General features: G+C 37.7%; 1 protein-coding gene across 1 annotated transcript in view; it reads right to left on the reverse strand.

Moving 5' to 3' along the window:
- LOC145332496 (nephrin-like) overlaps positions 1 to 22,118 on the reverse strand; it is a 195,992-nt gene that overhangs the window by 96,703 nt on the left and 77,171 nt on the right. The window contains exons 19-26 of the mRNA XM_080177499.1: positions 12,002 to 12,079; positions 11,585 to 11,648; positions 11,272 to 11,357; positions 9,422 to 9,532; positions 8,927 to 9,016; positions 8,580 to 8,645; positions 4,591 to 4,683; positions 375 to 469 (exon numbers count right to left, since the gene is read on the reverse strand). Coding sequence (XP_080033625.1) covers positions 375 to 469; positions 4,591 to 4,683; positions 8,580 to 8,645; positions 8,927 to 9,016; positions 9,422 to 9,532; positions 11,272 to 11,357; positions 11,585 to 11,648; positions 12,002 to 12,079 — 683 coding nt within the window. The remainder of the gene's footprint in view (positions 1 to 374; positions 470 to 4,590; positions 4,684 to 8,579; positions 8,646 to 8,926; positions 9,017 to 9,421; positions 9,533 to 11,271; positions 11,358 to 11,584; positions 11,649 to 12,001; positions 12,080 to 22,118) is intronic.

Raw genomic sequence — 22,118 nt, forward strand, 5'->3', positions numbered from 1 at the left:
AGGATAAAGGAACAATGACTCTTGTAGAGTGTCAGAACTTAATAAGCAGAAAATTAATTTGTAAATCTAAACGAAATTGTACATAAATTTGTTGTAAGATTGTATATATTCAGGATACAGTTAAAGGACATACTTTAAGTTTACTATTTGGTTATAAAGATGCCTCGCTTATAATATATAACCATGTTGTCCTAGGAATCATTATTCCAAAAATCAGATAAATAGGTTAATTATATCATTCAAAAAGTAGTTGTCAAAAAAAATCAAAAATGAGTATGTTTTAAATGAGTATTGGGATAATTTTTGGTTATTCTAATGTCCACTTTCCCTAGATGTGAGGGACGCAGCTGCTAGCAGAAAGATGACGACCTTACCTCACAGGGTTACCGCCATTAACCGGAAATGTGTTGGCGCTGACTTTCCCGCCGAATTTACCACGGCTCTCCAAACCGGATGCTGACCCAAGGATCTGAAAAAGTTACACTTAAGATTAGTAAATGTCTCAAATGATTGATTTAAATTTTTTTTAAAGATCATTATTGATTCCTGGTAGGTTTGTGACTACTTTGGTTAACCCCACTCCCGATATTACACTAAAAAAGTCTAAAATTTATTTTTCTTTTATTGTTTAAAAAAATACTGATAACCCTCTCATTTTTTTTATTTAGGGGCCATAGAATGCAAAGGGCGAAGCCAGTAAGAACAATAAATATCACATTTTCCTACTTTTTTATTGTATTAATGGTCAAATTTCTATTTTGACGTATTTATATTTAGATTTAGGTTCATATGGTTTTTACATTGTAAGCTTTTATTTACAAAAAATTGATAACCTTGATAGAAAATAAATGTTAGATACGAAGGTTTGAAATAGTTATTTAATCTTTATTGTCCTCTCCCCCCCCAAAAAAAAAATATAGACAGGTTATAGTTTTTTTTTTGTTATTTTTAATGACACCCTTTTTCCTCAAACTAAAAGCACATTAATTCTGAGAATACTCAATATGGGGGATTCAGAACAGTTCTTACAATAAAACACAAAGTGTTATATTATTTAATTTTTTGATTGTAATTATTTTCAAGAATTGTATTGTGCAATAATTAGAGTCAAACAATAGAGGGGAAAGGAATTAAATAGCACCGAATGGCCCCAACCAGTAAACCTTATGCTGACTTTCAATTGGGTCTTTGAATATCAGCTAATAGCATCGTAAATATTAACACGGCCAAGGCGTTACAAAAGAGCAGAAAGCAATTTGCTAGCAGACGAAAAAGGTCCTCCAGACAGGGGCCAGGTTGCTGCCTTTGTTAAACATCTATATGTATTACATTTATTGTACAATACCATGTTGTTTTTAGTTAGTATTCTCTGCTTAAAGTATATTAAGTTTTTCTGCAAATTCATAATATGCGTAAAATATTCATTAATTCACAAAAAGTTGATTAACTTTAACTGTATTGTAGGACCAACTGTGATTGAATATAAATTTAGCTACAAAAGAAATTTGCCTAAATTGTGGGACAATCAGATTCAATACCAATTTTGCAAAAGTTTAAATGCAATTTCCAGAGGAGAAATCTAATTTAGGTTGTTCCACCTCTGTCATTTGCCTAGGTTAATTTATATAGTTGGGCAGATAATCTATAAGTACGACGGTATGTCCGTATATTTTTTGCCTACGTTAATTATTGCTAGTGCGCTACTCTATTACAAGAGTAAGTGCATACTTCTCACCCAAAACTAAAAAAAGATTTTGTGGAGTTGATAGTTTTAAAAAAAAAATTGTTATTGAAAATAGCACTAAAAAATTCCCAAAAAATTTCTCAAAATATTTCTGCATTACAACTTACTGTTATCTGCAAACTTGAATTAATTTGTCATTACTTCGCTCTGTATGGACCGATTAGTCCTAGTTGGTCCATCACAAAATTGCATTGAAAACACTTTTTTGGTTAGTCATCATTGGAAAATTGGGAAATGTTGATGCATTTTTTACCCCTGTTAATAGTGCCAGCAACCTTAAAGCTAAATTTAGCAACTACGTGACACGTCCTTTCGTCTGTTCGTCCGTCAAATGGAAAAAGTACGAAGGGGTAAGACCTCAGTGTATATGTCATAATCTAAAAATTAAGTATATAAAAAGATACTGTGAAATAAAACAATAATGAATCGATGTACAGCATAAATTATGATCCATTATGAAGACAAAATATATTGGTGGAAAAGTTTGGAAATTTCTAGATTGTACAACCCAATCAATCCGTACAATTTTAAATAATAAATAACGGATCTATTTTTCTCGTATATATTCGAATCCGGTGGATAGGAACCGGTTCTTTCCATACGAAAAAACTATATCTAACATCGTTTTATATCCAGCTTTCTACGAATACAGAAATGTACAATCATAAGATTAAAACCAGTTTTTTAGCCCGTGCCTACGGCACCTAGGGGCTAAAAAACTGGTTTTAATCTTATAATTGTACATTCTATATCCGCGGAAAGACGTTTATAATACGATGCGAGAAATAACTGTTAATATTTGGGGCAAGTTTGTTTTAAAGTCCATTGGGCACTTCATCTCTGGTAAAACCTTAAGTACATGCAGAAAATGAAAGTAATACGCCAATTAGCATGTGGTGCATGAAAACAAAAATAGTCAAACTTAAGACTTATTAAAATTAAGACCTGCGTATTGAGTGATGAGAAAAAAATAGCAATGAACATACTTTGAAAATTAAAAAGTCATAATTTTAGAGATAAAATAAAAAGATGATGAAAACAAGATTACCCCGTCTGTTACATTAAAATTATTGGTCGAAACGTTTGGAAACTACTGTTTATGAACTAACTAATGAAAATTCAGTACCCAAGGTTTTTGAGCCAACGAATAACATGGCTTTAAAAAGTATACTAGTACAATTTACAGACCAATGTCCAGTCTCTACAGGTAATGAAAATATGTCTGCTTTTTTCATTAGATTTTCATTTTTCCTTGGGGAATTTTATCTATTTTTGTGATAAGTATTTGCTTTTGTGAAAGTTTTCCAGCGCAGAGTGGATGATGACATCTCATTTCTTTATTACAAAAATTGCAAGTAAGATTGGACAGTGGTACTAGCATAGTACAATTGAAGATTAATTGAACTTCCTATTATGTAAAAATGCAAATACGATTCGCAACTTCACATCTTATATACTTGCTTTATCTCTTGGAGAAAGCAGGGGAGGTAAGAAAAATAGCCTAGAACCACCCCAATACATTTAAAAGGCTTCCCTATATTGTTCAAACAATTTTGACCAGCTGCAAAATAACCAATAATATAATAAGTCTGGATAAACAATCCCTTTATTCAGCCAATAGTTGCACTGTTTGGGCATAATCAGACCACATTATTGGTTTGAAAATGTACACATTTTGTTACGAATTTCAATTTTTCAATTCATCAATTTAAATATGTCAGCTGTATCATTACCTTCTTTATTGATAACAATTACTGAAAATGCAGTTATCATATCAACACACTATACTGTTGAAAATAATAATGGTTTTCCTAAAATAATTACATGAAAAATTTTTGTTCTTTTCATTATTTGCTTACTTTCATAATCTTTTCCTTTTTACCCTATCTATCTATCAATCACGTCATTTGTGGCTGTCATCCTTTTTATCTAATTCTAGATATCTTTAGAATTGTGCTGTAGGGGAAGGGGGGGGGGAGCATATATAATATGTACCATGAGGAGGAGTGGAGGAAAAAGTATTTCAAAGTTAAAAACTTTTCTCTTTTCTTCTATTTTCACTTGCAGAACTGCAGGGAGGGAGGGGACATTGGGCTGTTTATGACACTAGTCCCCATATTTTATAATAAAGTTTTCTCATTCGTTGGATTAACAACTTAGGAGACTTTAATCAAATTTTAAATTGGTTGGTTCATTAAGTTAAATGTGAAAAATGTTTATTCATTTTTGTAACAATTTTGGATATACATCAATTTAACGGCCGTTGTCTTATCCCTTTAGTTCCCTGCAGAACTGACAACATTTGTATTTGAGTGTGTGTGTGTGTTTGACTATGTGCGGGTGTGTGTGTGTGTTTGTGTGAATGTATTTTTAGCAGGGATCTAAGGGAATAAAACAATAGTCGATAAATTGATGAGTATCTCCAAAAATGATACACATAATTACTCCTTCTGTAGATTAAAGTTAAAATTGGACTCTTAACTTTCTGAACCAACCAATCAAATTTCAATAAAAGTTCACAAAGTTGTTAAACAAAAAAATTAAAAAACATTATTATAAAACTTTAGGGACGAGTGTGATCAACAGCCCATTATCCCCTTTCTTCCTGATTTTTTTGGTTTGTTTAGCATATTGATAAAGGTAAAAGTACATCTTTAATTACAATGTAGAAATACGGCGCTTATAAATCTAATATTGCAGTTATTTTAGCTTTTGCTTCTAAAATTAATTTTATGATTTTTATTTTAATTTTCATGGGGGAAAAAAGTCGTTGCTATAAGTAGGCTGAAAACAGGTTCTATTCCATCGAATTTTATTCGAAGCCACATTGGAAAATTATTCCCTACCTGTACATTTTCCTTGATCCAGTTGAACTTGGCAGGAGGGTTACTCGTGTCCGCTGTACACCGCAGGTTCACCCGGTCACCAGCAGTTACCATCTAGATAGATAGATAGATAGAAAGATAGATAGATAGATAGATAGATAGATAGATAGATAGATAGATAGATAGATAGATAGATAGATAGATAGATAGATAGATAGATAGATAGATAGATAGATAGATAGATAGATAGATAGATAGATAGATAGATAGATAGATAGATAGATAGATAGATAGATAGATAGATAGATAGATAGATAGATAGATAGATAGATAGATAGATAGATAGATAGATAGATAGATAGATAGATAGATAGATAGATAGATAGATAGATAGATAGATAGATAGATAGATAGATAGATAGATAGATAGATAGATAGATAGATAGATAGATAGATAGATAGATAGATAGATAGATAGATAGATAGATAGATAGATAGATAGATAGATAGATAGATAGATAGATAGATAGATAGATAGATAGATAGATAGATAGATAGATAGATAGATAGATAGATAGATAGATAGATAGATAGATAGATAGATAGATAGATAGATAGATAGATAGATAGATAGATAGATAGATAGATAGATAGATAGATAGATAGATAGATAGATAGATAGATAGATAGATAGATAGATAGATAGATAGATAGATAGATAGATAGATAGATAGATAGATAGATAGATAGATAGATAGATAGATAGATAGATAGATAGATAGATAGATAGATAGATAGATAGATAGATAGATAGATAGATAGATAGATAGATAGATTAATAGATAGATAGATAGATAGATAGATAGATACACATAATATTAAGTGGTTAAATATTTAGCAATGAATGATGGAATAATAAAAACAAAACAAATTCATATATTATAATATAAACAGATGAAAAATATAAATAAATAAAATAAAATAATGTTTTGGTATTTGTAATCCTTTTTAATGCAAGTATCTAATGTTAACATCAGTAATAGGAACAAATATTTGTAAATTTTAATCAATTTAAATCATGAAGAGTTTATATTAACCCCTGCATACATATGCACCGATTCGATTATCTATTTATCAAAACTCTATATCTATTAAAGTTTCATTATATCTTAATATATTACTATGCATTTAGTATCCAAAAATTCTGTAAAAATATGTAAAAAAAAATTGCTTAAATGAATGCTTAATATAGACAGAAAAATTGCACCTAATTGAATAAGGAATCAATATCCTACAGATCAATAAAAAATCTACTAGTACCTAAAATAATTAAATTACATCATATGAATTAGACAGATTAAATCTACAGACTACATATCCCTATTGGTAATGTTAACATTAGGAATTGTAAAGAGGCACAAATTTATTTGGAGAAATTTATTTGGCCTTAAAGTGTATTTGCTAAGTCTTAGCGTCTACGGAAAAATCCATTCATTCGGCAGTCATCCGTATTCCTTCTAGAAGGGGGTAAATGTCTCTTTTCTAGTTCTTATACCTTTTCTAGAACTAAATAGATACCAAACAGCCCTTTCTTTCCTATACCCCCAGGGATTAGACAATTGACGATAAATCTATAAACATCCCCAATGAAAATAAACAAGATTACCCTTGTTGTAGATTAAATTATTGGCCGAAACATTTGGACACTACAATTTATAGACTAACCAATCAAAATTCAGAAAAAGTATCTGAGTCAACGAATAAGATAAAGGGATTTAAAACTTTGAGTGCCAGTGTAATTAGCAGCCAAATGTCCCCTCCTCCCTGTCGGCACCAAGGGCTAAATTTTACATTATAGACATGGACAAAAATTATTTTATCTTCCATCGTTATATGTCTGTAATTATTCTATTTTTGAAAAAGCTACCTATTGGTAATTCTTTTTAGGTTTGGTTCAGGGTTCTGGCTACAGCTTTCCACAATAGTTAGACAATTTTTTTTTAAATATTGGGAGAGGGTGTAATTATTTGTCCATAGTTTTTTAAAGAGATTCTGTCCCATCTTGTACTGTACATTACTGCAGGGAGGTAGAGGACATTGGGGCGGAAATTATACTTGTACCCAAAGTATTCAAAAGAACGCTCTGTCATTCGTTGGCATTAAAACATTGGGCATTATTATCAAATCTTTATTAGTTGGTACAATTTTTACCCTAAAAATTTAAATCTATTAAAATGTTTCTTATAATTGTAGGTATACTTAAATTTATTGTCAATTTAAAGCCCTTAAAATCCCTGACATACCAAAAATATAATTTACTTATAAATTTGGACTCAGAAAATAAAATATAAAAACAGGACAGACAAATTTAAATCATCGTTAAGTAGAATCAATATTTAAAATAAATTTGAATATATTTTTTTCCATTATGGCTTGGAAACCGATTAATATCCACTATATCAAAACCATTTCTCAGCCATACTGAAAAATCATGTATAGCATCTTTTTGCCGATAATTTTCCCGGAATATTAAAATGAAAAATTATAAAATTAATACCAGTTTAAATCTTATAGTTTTTCGTGTAAATAATTGTCTATAATACGATGCGATATTTAACTAATACCTTAATTTCATTCATTTACAGAAAAATATTTTACCAATTACCTATCAATGTCCAAATCCAAATTAGGCTTTCAAAAAAAAAACATTCGGCAAAAAAAGCTTTCAAGTCAAAATCCTTTTTTTTGGCTTCAAGTAATGATGAGTTTTAGTTTTGTTTCATGTCTAACAAATTTACCAGGGATATAGGGAAAGGACTATGAACCCAAAAAATCTTCTTTCTTATAATTCTCATTATGTCAATACACCAGTGCAGTGGTTGTGGCACCCTCCACCAAAATGATCATAAACCTTTGCAGTATCTATAAGAAGCTACATCGTAAAGGAGAACCATATCAGTTCAGTTGTTAGCGAGATCCTTCGGTACAAACAGAAACACACACTTATTCTAAGGATGACTAGTCATAATGGCAAAAAAAACGTCAAAAATATGTAAGAATCATTAGACAAAAAGTTCATTAACTTTATTGTTAACTAAACCTAAGTTGTTGTTTTTTTTCAAATTAGTTGGTACATTATGTAGGGGGATAAAAGAAAATACTATTTAAATTGATTTAAAACATAATTTAACATCGTCTAAAGAGTAAATATGATATCATATTAATTTATCATTAATTGTACCATCCCTGAAGCTATCCTACTGAGCTAGACAAACTGCATCCCCCCAGATAAATTGACTCAATCTCAAATGATTTGGGTCCCAGACCTTTTACAGGGATTAGAACATCCAATGGTTGTTACGAGTGATGTATTTTTTTTAATTTGGTTATCTTAGTCCTCAATTAAGGAATTAATCATTTTACTCTTCAATTCTTTCCCTTCCTCCCTCTTTCATTTAGCAGCTAACAAAGGCAGACTTTTGTATCTTTGCTACGTATATAGATTCAGCAGTATCAATATAATGTAAAAAAGCAGTCTAGCAAAGTCATATATTTGTATGTTATACTTCCACTTTATTTGACCTTAGGAACCAGATAAAATTTGTACATTAGAGAGAGAGAAAAAAATGGAAGCAATTTATAAACTGGCCAGTAGATTTTTTTTTGTAAATCTATAATTTATTATGATGGTGTCATATTTATGGTGAATTTATCTGATTTACAAATGACGTAACAAAAAGAATAATCCTAAAAGTAAAAGCAAGATAAAAAAAACAGGGATGACAACATAAATCATGGACAAACGGACAAAGAGAACTATAGAGCAGTGAAAGGAAAAAAAATATTACCGACGGACTAATGGACAACAATTTAGTTGTATTGTATATAGATGCTTTTTGAAAAGGGATACCTTAATTGCCAGCCAAAAAATTTAGTTAAATTAATATTAACTAATTTTAAACTCTTAAGACCTAAGGACAAGGATTGTCAAATCAAAAACGCCTTTTTACCTCTATCTCAGGTCCGCCATCGTTTCTAAACATGTACAACTCAGCACTCTTGGGAGGAAAATAAACCTGAAGAAAAAATAAAATAACATTGTGTTAAAACTAATCTGAAATTAATCAAACGTACCTCCCCCCCCCCCCCTCTTAGTTAAAATTAACTAAGACAAGATTTCATTTATCAGAGTTTTAGAAAATCTAAGGGAATCTAAGGGACATTTTAGACTATTATATTTAGAAAAGAAAAGTTTAGGCTATCAATTTCGAATATAGACCTAGCTATTAACAACGAATGAAAACACTGACGTCAACTGCTTTGTCAAGGTGTCTCAAATTGTAAATAAACTACTTACTGTAAAGTTTTCCTTTTTAACAGCAGGTAGAAAGTTGACCCCATTAGTAGCTGTGCAACTATATTCAGCGTGGTTATCATGTCGGTCAACCTACAATAATTATGTATATTATAAGGATCGAGTGTAGCTTGATGGAATATATCAAATTGTTTAAAACTGTAATTAGTTTTAATAGAAATGTTTTTTTTGTATTTTTTCAGGGAAAAAGGTGACATTGAACCGTAAATTAATCTGGCACCTAATTTTTTTTTAATCAGCTGACTTTAAAGCTTTTGGTTCTTTAATCTTGATTGTTTGGTGAAAGTTAACAGCCTTACCTTTAATAATTTATTTGTAGAGAAGGCTTTAAAATTGGGTTCTTTTATAAAATCTTGATTAATTTAAATTAGTTTTAAAGCTTGTTGTATTTTAAAGAATATTCTGTAGAATTTTTATAGAAATATTCTACTGGAGAGGCCATTTAATTTTTGTATAAGACTAAATAATTAAAAGTACCTTCATAATCAACTTTGAGCTGGCCGTAGTCTCGTCCAGTTTTGTGTAGGTTTGGTTTACCAGTCGTTGCCCATCCTTTGTCCATACCAGATCAGGCACTGGACTTCCTTGCTGAAATTTTAGAAAACTTTTGAAACCGATTGCAGCATCGTATTACAGACAATTTTCCACATATATGAAAATAAAAATCATAGAATTATTACCAGTTTTATTATCCTGTGCCTTCTGCCCCTTTAACCTAACAATATTTCATTTAAATATCCGCGGATAGTGTCTATAATACCATGCGATAATTAATTATAAAAAAATTGTCCAATTATCAATTAAACAAATTATATACATGATTTTTCAGTATGGATGAGAACCGGTTCTAGTCCACCGGATATTAATCGTTTTCGAAGCCATACTGTAAAATATGTGGCTAACAAATTGAGAAACCCGACAGAAATGAAAATAAATGATATTTACATTCAAAATTTAGGTTACATCTTTTGTTGTCAGAGAAAGTTGACTTTTCTCTTTTTTTCTTATTTCTTTTCCTCATTGGAGACATGGACAAATGTTAAAAAAAACAGGGTGTTTAAAATCTAACTGTACGAAATTCAATTGCTTTATAATTCAACCTAACAATAATCAGTAAATTAAATTTTAATGATACAATTAAGAATAAAAGGGATGGGGAACAATTTTCTATCTTATATGATTATCAAACATTTAATATTTTCACGTTAATAATATCTTAAAGCAAGAGCAAAAATTGCTGTACAACCAATTACATCAATGTTTATCCTTATGTGGTGAAATTAAAAAAAAAATAATACTAATAGATATCACATCGTAAATTCATGAAATGGGAGCCTAGATATCCTTTTTTACTTATCGTCACAACTACTCTATATCTAATGTATTGATTTACAACATATCGGCACTTTAGTCTGCACTACTTCTAGAAATTATTGTCCTTATTTTTTTAGAATTCATTTTTCTCCCTTTTTCCGTATTTACATAAATGCAGACCTGAAAACTGAATAGTAATGCCGGGTTTTAGAAGCGCAACTACTCAATAATTTGGTTTTGACAGTAGAGCATATACATTGCCTCTGATCGAATTTTGTGTGTTATTCCTCTTTTCTTTCTATGCCCCAAGAGGCATCAAGCGGCACTTTAAACGTTTTTTTAAATATCTACGTTGAGAAATAATTTGTCTATGTTAAGATCAGCTGTTTTTATTCATAATTTCTACGCCAGTGGAGCCATCTAGCGGCACTTACAAATATTTTTTTGGAGGAGAAAATTTCCCTATAATAGCTATAAACCTTCTCAGGACCTAGGCAAAGCTACAACGTGAAGGATAATCATACCGGTTCAGCGTTTAGTAAATAGATATATTGTTTGTTTGTCCAAGTGTCTGATTAATGGACGTTGTCATCCTTGTTTATTCAAATTTAAGCAAAATAAATTCTCTTAGAATTTGTTCTAAATTGAATGAAAAAACTTCTTTGGAAAAAGTACTTTTTAAAAAACATGAATCCAGTATTATGTTTTACCATCTAATAAACTTTCTGGAATGTGTTTAAAAATAGAAATAATTAATAGAACAGAAAATAAAGAATAAAAAACATTTTAAATATTTTTTATGTAAGGACGTCCGTCTGTATGTCCATTAGTTTGTCTGTCTATATGTCCGCCTTTATATATGTCCGTCTGTGTTTATGTCCGTCTGTTTGTCTGCTTGCTTGTTTGTCTGTTTGTCTGATTGCATGTCTGTCTGTTTGTTCGTCTATGTATATGTCCGACAGTTTATCCGTCTGTTTGTGTGTCTGTTTGTCTGACAGCCAACTGCAAATTACCTGAGAAGTACAATCCAGGTTAAGGATATCTCCTTCTCTTACTGTTGTGCGGGGGAAACCGGTTATAACTGGCTTCTCTGGGGGCCCTACATAGATAGATAGGCATATAAAAATATTAATAGATAGATAGATAAGAACATATTTATATAGATTTACATTTAAAGATACGAACCCATCAACTCTCAAATATGGTTATTGACGCTAGTGTCGCGGGTTTGAATAGGCAGACTGACCAGTTAAAGATAGAAAAAAAAATTTTAGTGATTGATATTTTACGTGATAGATAAATAATTAAGGTATTTAATTGTCTTACTTTTGATTCTGATAGTCTTGGTAGCTTTCTTCTCTCTATCCCCAGCCAAAGCTGTACAAGTCACCTGAATATAGTTCACTTTTTAAACGCAAGGTGTCGTTATACAGTTTTTAAATTTGACTTTATATTTATAATTTTGTACATTCCAATTCTCTCATTAATCAACTGTCAAAAATTACAAATATTTCTATTTCTACTATATATTTCTTTGTATTTTTTATTAACCTTCACCAAAATTGCTATTATTCCTGTCCCAATTGTGGACATATGCGACTGACAGACAGAAAACTTTTATTGAAGGCCATTGTTTTAGAGGTCCTAGAGTCTATAACAATTAGGAAAACGCACGAATGATCTATGGAAAAGGTAAATACAAAATGCTTTTTTTCAAAGGAAATAAAATTGAAGAAGGTAAACCTTTATTTTGTCTTGGTTTCTTGTTGCATATACGTCTTTTGTACTCATTGTTTTAAAACCTCCGGCTGGTGATTCCTCCTAAATATATAGAAGAGTGAATTATATCTATAAACTAAAGTCACAAAATGTCGGCTAAGATCTCGTAGACGTCTGGAAAAATTCGCAATTCTCAGGATAGTTTTACTTTTGTCCAGGGAAGGGTTTAGGCTATTAGGAGGGAGGTAAACCCAAAAAACAGCCACAGATTTGTTGCTATTTTTAAAAGCGAAGCTTTTCTATAATTAGGGTCGGTCCGTCCGTCCGTCCGAGATAGATAGCTTTTATTCGTTAATTTAGGCATGTTAGAATTGTCCTATCGATTTCAAACTTTGCATGATGATTCCTGTAGTAGTTGGGTACAATTTAGAAAGCGTAGCAACTCTATAATCATTACCAGAATGTCCGTACGTCCATTTTTAAATGTTGATTTTTCTACTTTTTTAACAACAAATTTTCAAGTGTTTTAATTATCCGTTTGATCTGATTTTTGGTATATTGATTCCTGCGACAACAAAGAACAATATTATAAGCGAAGCAACTCTATAATCAAGTCCAAAAATGTAAGTATGTCCATAAACATTATCCTGTTTTTAAGCAGTTTTTCAACAAATTTACTTACAATTTTCATTCGACATTTATGTTCCGATTTTTCAGTTCAGATACTATACAAGTGTTAATGTCCGTTTGTCCTACCATTTCAGTGCTTCGCTTTTATGGATGTTGTCATCCTTGTTTAAATATAAAGCATAACAAAAAAAATTGATAGGGCTAGGGGCGAAGCCGCTAGTACAATATAAAAGTAGGTTTTTTCGTAATCATATACCATCTACTTTCAAAATTGCATGTTAACCTTAGACAAATTCAGAAAGATATACATAAGTCAAACTTTTAAAAATATAAACATACAGAGCAATCACAGATAGACAGACAGACAGCAAAGACATTTGAGTTAGTTAGTTAAACAAACTGTTTAACAAAGACAGTTAAGTAACAGCAAATAAATTTTAGTAAATTCTTTAAAATTTTATTTTATTAAAGTGCAAACAGACTAATAAAATCAAAGGTTTGATAGAGAACCAAATAGTCCAAAAATGTACATGAGTTCTAAAAGTACATGGGCCAAAAAAATATTGCTTCGTTAAAGATTTATTAAGATTTATTTGGCTTTAGAAATATCTTTGTTTTTTGCAATAAATAAATAATCTTGAAAAATAACTAGTATTGTGGTAATACGACAACCAGACGGACAGGCAGTTTACAGAGTTGCTACGCTGTGACTTATCATAACAAACCCACTGCACTAATCTTATTATATCACCATTTATCTCATGACCGATGTTGACCCTGCTATCTAGCGGTCAAACTGGCCTGCCTAAATGTGGGGAGGGGGCTCAAACATGCAACTATCACGCGTCCCTCACGCGCTTATATAACCGGGAGGCGCTGCCTCCCCTTTTACCACCGCTGCCCCCACAGCCTGTCTGCCGCCGGGAGCTAAGCCCTAGCGTCCCACACCCCCTTCAAACCTAACCATTGTTATAATCTGTTGTATATATATAGTAAACATTGCTTGTAAATATTATTCAGTTAAATATATAATTTCTGTATGACTAAATCCTGCTAGTTTGTTTTGGTAGAATAATTCAAGGCTAGGGCTCGTTGAACTCGAACTTGTTACCCTGTGGGCCGAGAACGCTCGGCTTACCAGAACTTGGTGTCAGCGTGTTTCAATCGAGCCTTACAGAAACTAGCCTATTCTACCTCTGATTGGACCCTTTGGCAAGTAAGGGGACAATCAGCCGCCAACTGAGAAGCCAACTGACCCGCGAGACGGCCTTTTTAGGTCGAATTTCCATCATTTTGAACGCAATATGTGGGCCTCTGGCCTACGGCAAGCAGATTTAGCCTGCTAAAAGCGCCAGTTAAGACGCTTTTTCCGTGCCGTGTAGGAGTAGCGCTAGGTGCGCAGCCACGGTAAGCGGATAATTTAGCTCAGACGGCTACAGAACTGAGTCTAAATTGGCAAGTGTAGCTGGGACAAGCCCCAGGACACCCAGGCCAAACCTACGAGACAGACAGCTGGGTGCTGGTCTCCTTGAGAAGGCAATGTGTGGCTGCGAAGCTTCAGCACACAAGTAAGCCCTACCACTGCGACGGATAGCAGATTTTGAGCCACAGGCACGGCAGGACGGGACATTCCCTGCCGCTGCCTTCCAGGATTCGAACCCGAGGCGCTGTAGGACGGGCCATTCCCTGCCGCCATTTTCGGGATTCGAACCAGCGGCGCTGTAGGACGGGTCATTCCCTACCGCCGTCACCCCTCTGAACCTTGCAGGACGGACATTCCCTACTGCCAGTGCTTCCAGAATCACACCTAGAGCTCCTAGTGATAACAACACATCAGTGTGTATAAATGTCAACCAAGTGATAAAAATAAATATAAAATTGTTGACCCAGTGATAATTAATAAGCTCTAGTGATTCGAAGCTACAGTCTAAGCCACCATGGTAAGCGATACCACCATAGCTGCGGTTCGGCCACCACCGAAGTTTCTGCCAACCCCAGCCGAACGGGAGGCCCCCTTGTCTCAAGGGCAGGACCTCCACTTCCCCTGCCATATCAGGGTGAGGTTTCCTACTCCTGACCCTGCCCAGCATGTACAGGTTGATGCCATGATCGATTCTGGCAACCGTGTACCAGGGTCTGCTGTAATTTCTGAACACCTCATGCACGCAATGGGCGTGCAACGCATGTTGATTCCGGACAACACTCAAATCCTGACTGCTAACGAGGAAGGCCAGCCCCTCCAGGTAATAGGAAAATTGAAAGAATTATATATGGCAGTCTCACACACTCTTATCCTCCATCTTTACCACGTGACTGTGGTCCGGAACCTCTCACACCCTCTGAACCTAGGAGGGTATTTTCTCAAGGAGTTCGGAACTAGGCTCTGTTTCGACATGCAACCACCTTGCTTGTGGGTGCGTGGGGAGTTTATCCCACTCCGTGGCGTCCCCATCGACCGGGAGACAGCCGAGAGAGAGTTGAGCTATGAGGGGCCTCTGCCAGGCCCGCTGCCAGAGCAGCCGCGTGTGGTCGAGAAAGGCACGCACTGGGTGGATGCTGCGCTCAACGCCCATAGGGGGACCAACCTGCTAGCCATGGGGTTGCCCCCAGTGCCCAAGGTGCCGCGGGAGAACCTGCCAACAACGTTCCCTGAGATTGCCAGCCCTCCAGAACCAATCTTCTCCGCCGACACCTGGCCCCCTCTACCTGGGACCTCCAGCCAGTCCACCAGCCAAGCCCGAGTCCAGACCCGTCAAGTCGCGGTCTGATGTACCCGGAGCCACACTCAACTCCCAGGCCTCAGCCTCTCCCGGCGCCGTGCCCGTCAAGTCGTGGCCGGCTGCCTCCGGAACCATGCATGGCTCCGCTGCCTCAGCCTCTCCTAGCGCCGAGCCCGTCAAGTCGCGGCCGGACGCCCACGGAGCCCAGGCTGGACCCAGCACTTTGGCCTCTCCCAGCGCCGAGCCCGTCAAATCGTGGCCGGACGCCCTCGGAGCCACACCTGGCTCCGACACGTCAGCCCCTCCCGAGGCCGAGCCCGTCAAGTCGCGGCCGGTGGGTCCCGGAGCCGAAGCTAGCCCCACACCAGCCACATATAGGTTAAGCGCTGTCACTCCAACTGACGGCCAGCCACCCCAACTGCGCACGGCCAAGCGGGTGGTCTTGCCTGGCCGCGGTGTCATGGCGGTCCCTGTCGAGCTAGTCGGCCACCGCACCAAGGATGCCATCCAACTAGCTGCCCCAGAACAGAGGTTTGGGGAGGATCTTGTCATCCCAGAAGGCCTGTATGCCCACAGGCCTGGATCCGCCACTGTGTTTCGAGTGCTGGTGGTGAATGAAGGGGAGACGCCCCTTCTGCTGGACGCTGGCCTCCCAGTGGCAGGGGAGCTGGTCAAGCCTGACATTTTAGAGGTTTCTGATAAGCCTCCCCCGAGTCTCCACTCGTTCCAAGAGCCTGCTGAGCCCCCAGACATGCAAGAGTTGTGGGAGGCCCTTGAGATGGAAGACAACGAGTTCCTGCGCAAGGACCCCTTGCTCAAGAAGGAGGTCTGGACCATGCTATCAGAATACAGGGACGTCTTCTCCAACTCTACCCCCGGCTGCACCGATATAGTCGAGCTGCAGCTGCGCCTCAAGCCAGGGACCCAGCCGATCCGCCAGAGATTTAGGGATCTGAACCCGCGGCAGGAGGCTGAACTGGAGAAACAATTGGACACCTGGCTACAGGAGGGAGTCATAGAGCCGTCAGACTCCGCCTGGAGCAGCCCCCTGTATCAATGGAAAAGGATGCCCTTTGGCCTGGCTACAGCACCATCTGTCTATTCTAGATTTATTGCAGGGGTCCTAAACCCATTAGGCACAGCCAACCTCCAGTCATACCTTGACGACGTCCTGACCTTCCACCAGGATACCTGGGCCCACCTGGCTAGGCTCCGAGAGGTCTTGGAAGCCCACCGCAGGGGAGGAATCCGCCTCAAGCCAGCCAAGACTAAGCTGTTCCGAGCCAAGGTGGATTATCTGGGCCACACCCTCAGCCGTGAGGGGATAGCCATGCAAGAGGATTATATTGATCGTATCCTGGACTGGCCGGCCCCCAGCACCCCCAAAGACTTGCTGGCGCTTCTGGGGTTCTTTGGATACTACCGCCTGTTCATCCCAGAGTATGCCGACCTCACCTACGAGATGAACCGGCAGAAGACGGCCAAGACCCTAACCTGGACACCTGAGATGGAAGCCCAGCTGCTGCAGCTCAAGGACAAGTTCCGTCAAGCCCCCATCCGAGCGCCGCCCAGGTTTGACTTGCCAGCGGTATTCCAGCTCACCACAGATTTCAGCAGCCGCGCCATCTCTGCCATTCTGAGTCAATGCCAGGACGGCAAGGAGAGGCTGATTGCCGCCGTGGGGCGCAAGACAACCGACCCCGAGACTCGCTACCCGTCCTGGAAGGGAGAGATGGCCGCCATTATGTATGGAATCCGGAAATTCCACGGCATCTTGTCCTACCGCAGCTTCCAGATCAACACTGATTCCTCAGCCTTGCTGCAGATGAAGTCACTGAACACATCCACAGGAATGGTGGCCCGCTGGCAAGAGGAGCTAGCGGCCCTAGACTTCACTGTCTGCCACCGTCCTGGCACCCAGAACACCAATGCTGACGCCCTCAGCCGCCGGGAGGACGCCAACATGCCAACGGCCAGCGCCGAAGAATTAGCAGAGCAGGCTGAGTATCTCCATAACCTTGGCCAGCTAGGGGAGCCCGCAGCCAGCCGGCCCCCTGCCGCCCAACTGGACCCAGCTAGAGTACTAGAAGCCCAGACACAAGACCCCCTCCTGCTCCGTGTCCGCCAGTGGGTGGCTGACGGCAGAGCCCCAACCAAGGCTGAGCTGCGCGGCAAGGACCGAGACGAGCAGCAGTACGCCAGCCGCTTCCCAGCCCTGGGACTTGACGAGCACGGGTGCCTCACCACCACTGACCAGACCCTGACAGGGGAGCGGACAAGATACCTGCTGCCTTCGGCCCTCCAGCAGGACGCATTCTTTCTAGCCCATGGGACCCCCATGGCCGGGCACTTTGGGATGGACGCGACTATCGCCCGTGTGGCCATGCACTTCTGGTGGCCCAACGGCCAAGTATGAGGTTGGAGACTTGGTCTGGTACCTGGCCCCCCGCCTGGTGCCAGGGAAGGCAGCCAAGATCACCAAGAGATGGACTGGCCCCTGGAAGGTAGTAAGGAAAGCTACAGAAGTCCATTATGTCATCAAACCTGCCTCTCCAATAGCCAGGATCTCGGAAGTTACCGCACATGTAGGCCAACTGCGCAAATACACTGGAGATGTGACTGCCCACCAGATTCCAGCAGACATTCAGGTTGATGTGGACGGCGACGAGGATGCCACCGAGCTGCCGGTTGGAGCGGCGGCGCCCGCAGCTAGCGACCCAGGACAGTTCCCAGTGCACCAGCCGGCCGCAGCTGCCCCACAGCCCAGCGGCCAAGATCGTGACCCAGTAGAAGAGGACCTGCAGGAGCAACCCAACGAACCACCGCCGCCGCCGCCAGTTCCAGAGCCACCCAGAGATGCCATCTGGAATCCTGACACAGACATGGAGCACCTGCCAGCCAGCAGCGAGCCTGTAGGAGGAGAAGCAGCTGTTGCAATGGAAGAGGCCGCCCCAGAGGACGAAGCTGAAGCCATGTGCCCCCTGTTAATGACAGCCATCCCTATCCGGGTAGGGGCTAGGAGGCCAAGCAACCTGAACCAAGCAGGCGCCCCCATGGAATTTTATGCGCCCTCATCCATCGTCATTCCCCCCTTGGGAACCACCAGAGTTAGCCTAGGCCTCCGTGTCCAGCTACCCGCTGAGGCAGAGCTAGTCCTGCAGACGAGGCAAAATTTCCAGCGCCGGGGCCTGGCCGTCGCCAACCCCCGTCTAGAAGCCAACCAGGAGCTGACAATGCTGATATCCAACCACAGCCAGACTGAGCAACGAGTGTCCCGTGGAGCCTGTGTAGCCAGAGCTGTCCTCCATCGAGCTGTGCCCCAGGAAGAGCCTGTCCTGCGCAGACATAGGTTGTCGTATCCCCAGGTTCAAGGCCTGGTGGCTCGAGAGCCACGCAACCCTTGAAGGGGAGGTTGTGGTAATACGACAACCAGACGGACAGGCAGTTTACAGAGTTGCTACGCTGTGACTTATCATAACAAACCCACTGCACTAATCTTATTATATCACCATTTATCTCCTTAAATCACTTATTTATCCCTCCTTAACAATTTTAAGTTCAGCTGTGTATCCATTATACACATTTTTATATTAAGGATTAGTACCTATTGACCTATTATTTTTATCATGAATATTATATTTTACTTCTTGATGACGATTATTTTTCTTTCTGGAACTTACTGAAGTTTTATTTTTTTGTATAAATTGGACATATTTTGAGAAGATATTATGTTGAATTAGTATTGACCTAATTTAAATGTACACTTTTTATGTTAAACGGCAAAATTTCCTTCTTTGTATTGCTTACTTCTGCTTCACAATGAACTTACACTTTTTATAAGAGAATATCTTGGATTAGTCCTTATTTAATATTGTTATAATAACTCCTATAATTCATATGTTAACTTTCTATGTATATAGTTAAGACAAATAAAGAATCAAATAATAATAATAACCATTTATCTCATGACCGATGTTGACCCCGCTATCTAGCGGTCAAACTGGCCTGCCTAAATGTGGGGAGGGGGCTCAAACATGCAACTATCACGCGTCCCTCACGCGCTTATATAACCGGGAGGCGCTGCCTCCCCTTTTACCACCGCTGCCCCCACAGCCTGTCTGCCGCCGGGAGCTAAGCCCTAGCGTCCCACACCCCCTTCAAACCTAACCATTGTTATAATCTGTTGTATATATATAGTAAACATTGCTTGTAAATATTATTCAGTTAAATATATAATTTCTGTATGACTAAATCCTGCTAGTTTGTTTTGGTAGAATAATTCAAGGCTAGGGCTCGTTGAACTCGAACTCGTTACCCTGTGGGCCGAGAACGCTCGGCTTACCAGAGTATGTACGAAATTTGATGCTGAAATTGTCAGTCATCGTGTAAAATTTGCGGACAAAATATCATTGACAAAATCATCTGGGAGGGAAGGAACATTAGATCCTAAATTATACTGGTCCCCGATGAACTCTCCTTATTTGTTGGCTTAAAAACTAAATAAGTCTTGATTGGGCTTTACAAACTATCTGTTTTTAAACTTTTCCACAAACAGTTTTAAGAATTTATCATAATTAGGAATGTATTAGGAATTTATCATCCATTGTCTATCTCTTTAAATCATTGATGATAAACAAGCCTAAATAGTACACATCTTAATTCTAATATTTTTGGTGAATTTTCAAATTGGGAAAAAATTAAATAGAGCGAAACATAAAATTATCCAAAATAGATGAAAATTAACCCGATTCACAAAGTAATTTAGCAACCAAAGATTATCTATTTTGCGCTTGGAAAAATAGATTAGGTTAAGTTTGTGTATTACGATGGAAACAAACTTTTAATACTTTTAATGAACTAGTAGCTTCGTCCTTAGCCTTTAGCCAATAAACTTTAGATGAACCACATCTTAGCACCCCTAAAAATTTTCTAATGATCGGTGGGGAAGTTTACAAAATGTTTCGAAACCTAGGATAACGGATTTTTTCTATACAAAGATTAGTATTTACTTTTCTCGTATTCATTCGAATCCGGTGGATAGGAACTGGTTCTCATCCATACGAAAAAACTAAGTCTAGCATCGTATTATATCCAGCTTTCTACGAATATAAAAATATACAATCATAAGATTAAAACCAGTTTTTTTAGCACGTGCTTTCGGCACCTCGGGGCTAAAAAGACAGGTTTTAATCTTATAATTGTACATTCTATATCCGCGGAAAGCCGTTTATAATAAGATGCAAGAAATAACTATTTCTTTTTTTCTAAAGCTAATCTGCAGAAACATAAACATACTCCATCCCCAAGTTGAAAGGCAGAAATTTGATTTGCTATAAAGTTTTTGATCTACATTCACTTTCGCACAAATCATCATAGCCGTACATTTGAACACAGTAATAGTGTCTGACTGATTATGACGTAACAAAAAAAATTAGCCAATGAGAACTTGAGAAGCCACTATAAATTTTACCATTGGTCAATAACGGCCTCTCATTGGCTAATTTTTTTTGTTACGTCATAATCAGTCAGACACTATTACTGTGTGCCGTACATTTTCTTGATAACCTCGTAAGGGTGGGAAAATCCTTCGATTTTGAGTGATCATCTAGCGAATCCAGAGCATCATCTGCTTGTAATGGAATGCAATACTCTAACATCCGAGGATGTTAGGTTAAGTAACATCCAACCAAGCCTTTGATTGCACGACCTTTGTCGGAGAAGTCCTAACTGTACAGGGTAATGAGTTGCGCCTGTTTTGGGGCAAGGCATTTTCACTCCTCTAACTATTTATGTCACGCACCTGACATAGCAGCAGTAGGAAGCATTTTTTAACGTCTTTAGTTATGACCTTCACGTCAAAAGAGCCGCATATTATCACAACAACACTAAACGACTTTTGCTTCTATTTTCTAAATTGTACAAATGTACAATTGCAATGTTCATTGTCTTTTCTCTCTAATAAGCTGAACTACGCGCATGTTTTAAAATGCGGAATTAGAGGCACACCATAAAGTTTGTTCCCGGGCCATAAAAGTTTAATTTATCTTTTACCTACGTGCAGCGTCTAGTAATTTACAGGGACCAGGGAGATTAAGGAATAAGACAATCAATGATAAATTTGTGTACAATGTTGTTTTTTTAATGAAAGCCATTGCTTAATTTGACTCATTGACAAAAATTTATAGGCAATATCTTATTTTCTTCATTGAATCTACATTTTTACCAGAAAAAAATATTACATTTCGATACCCCCAAAAACATACAGAAATGCTTGCACATCCCCGAGATTTAAGATAACATTATCATCTTTCTTTTTGTAAACTTTTAAAACATATCTCTGTTAAGTTTATAATAAGGAAACCTGCACCAAAATTCCTTATGTATTTTTAAATCTAAATAAAACAAATTGCACTTTAAAATTAGTGACTCATCGACCTGACTGTTAAGTAAAATGGCTTTATTTTAGTTTCAATCACACAGAACCTTGAGGAAACGGTAAGATTGTTTCTGCTTTTCTTTTATATGACACATTTTCGATTACAGATGCTAATGATATAATCGTCCTTGTTTTATGGAAGATCAATAATGTTAAATAAGCTGATCAGTAGAAAGATAAATTGTTTGATATTTTATCAATCTATACAATACTAGTTTGTCAAATATGTTAGATTAATTATAGAAATAAAAAAAATAGAAAGATTGCTAAATATAATGATTTTCAAAATTTGTAGAGAAATGGATTGATGAATTAGGATTATTAATTATATTAATTGATAGGTTTTAATTCTTGA

This window comes from Acartia tonsa, chromosome 11 (genome assembly GCF_053477335.1).
Source record: "Acartia tonsa isolate MP-2025a chromosome 11, ASM5347733v1, whole genome shotgun sequence".
Taxonomy (NCBI): domain Eukaryota; kingdom Metazoa; phylum Arthropoda; class Copepoda; order Calanoida; family Acartiidae; genus Acartia; species Acartia tonsa.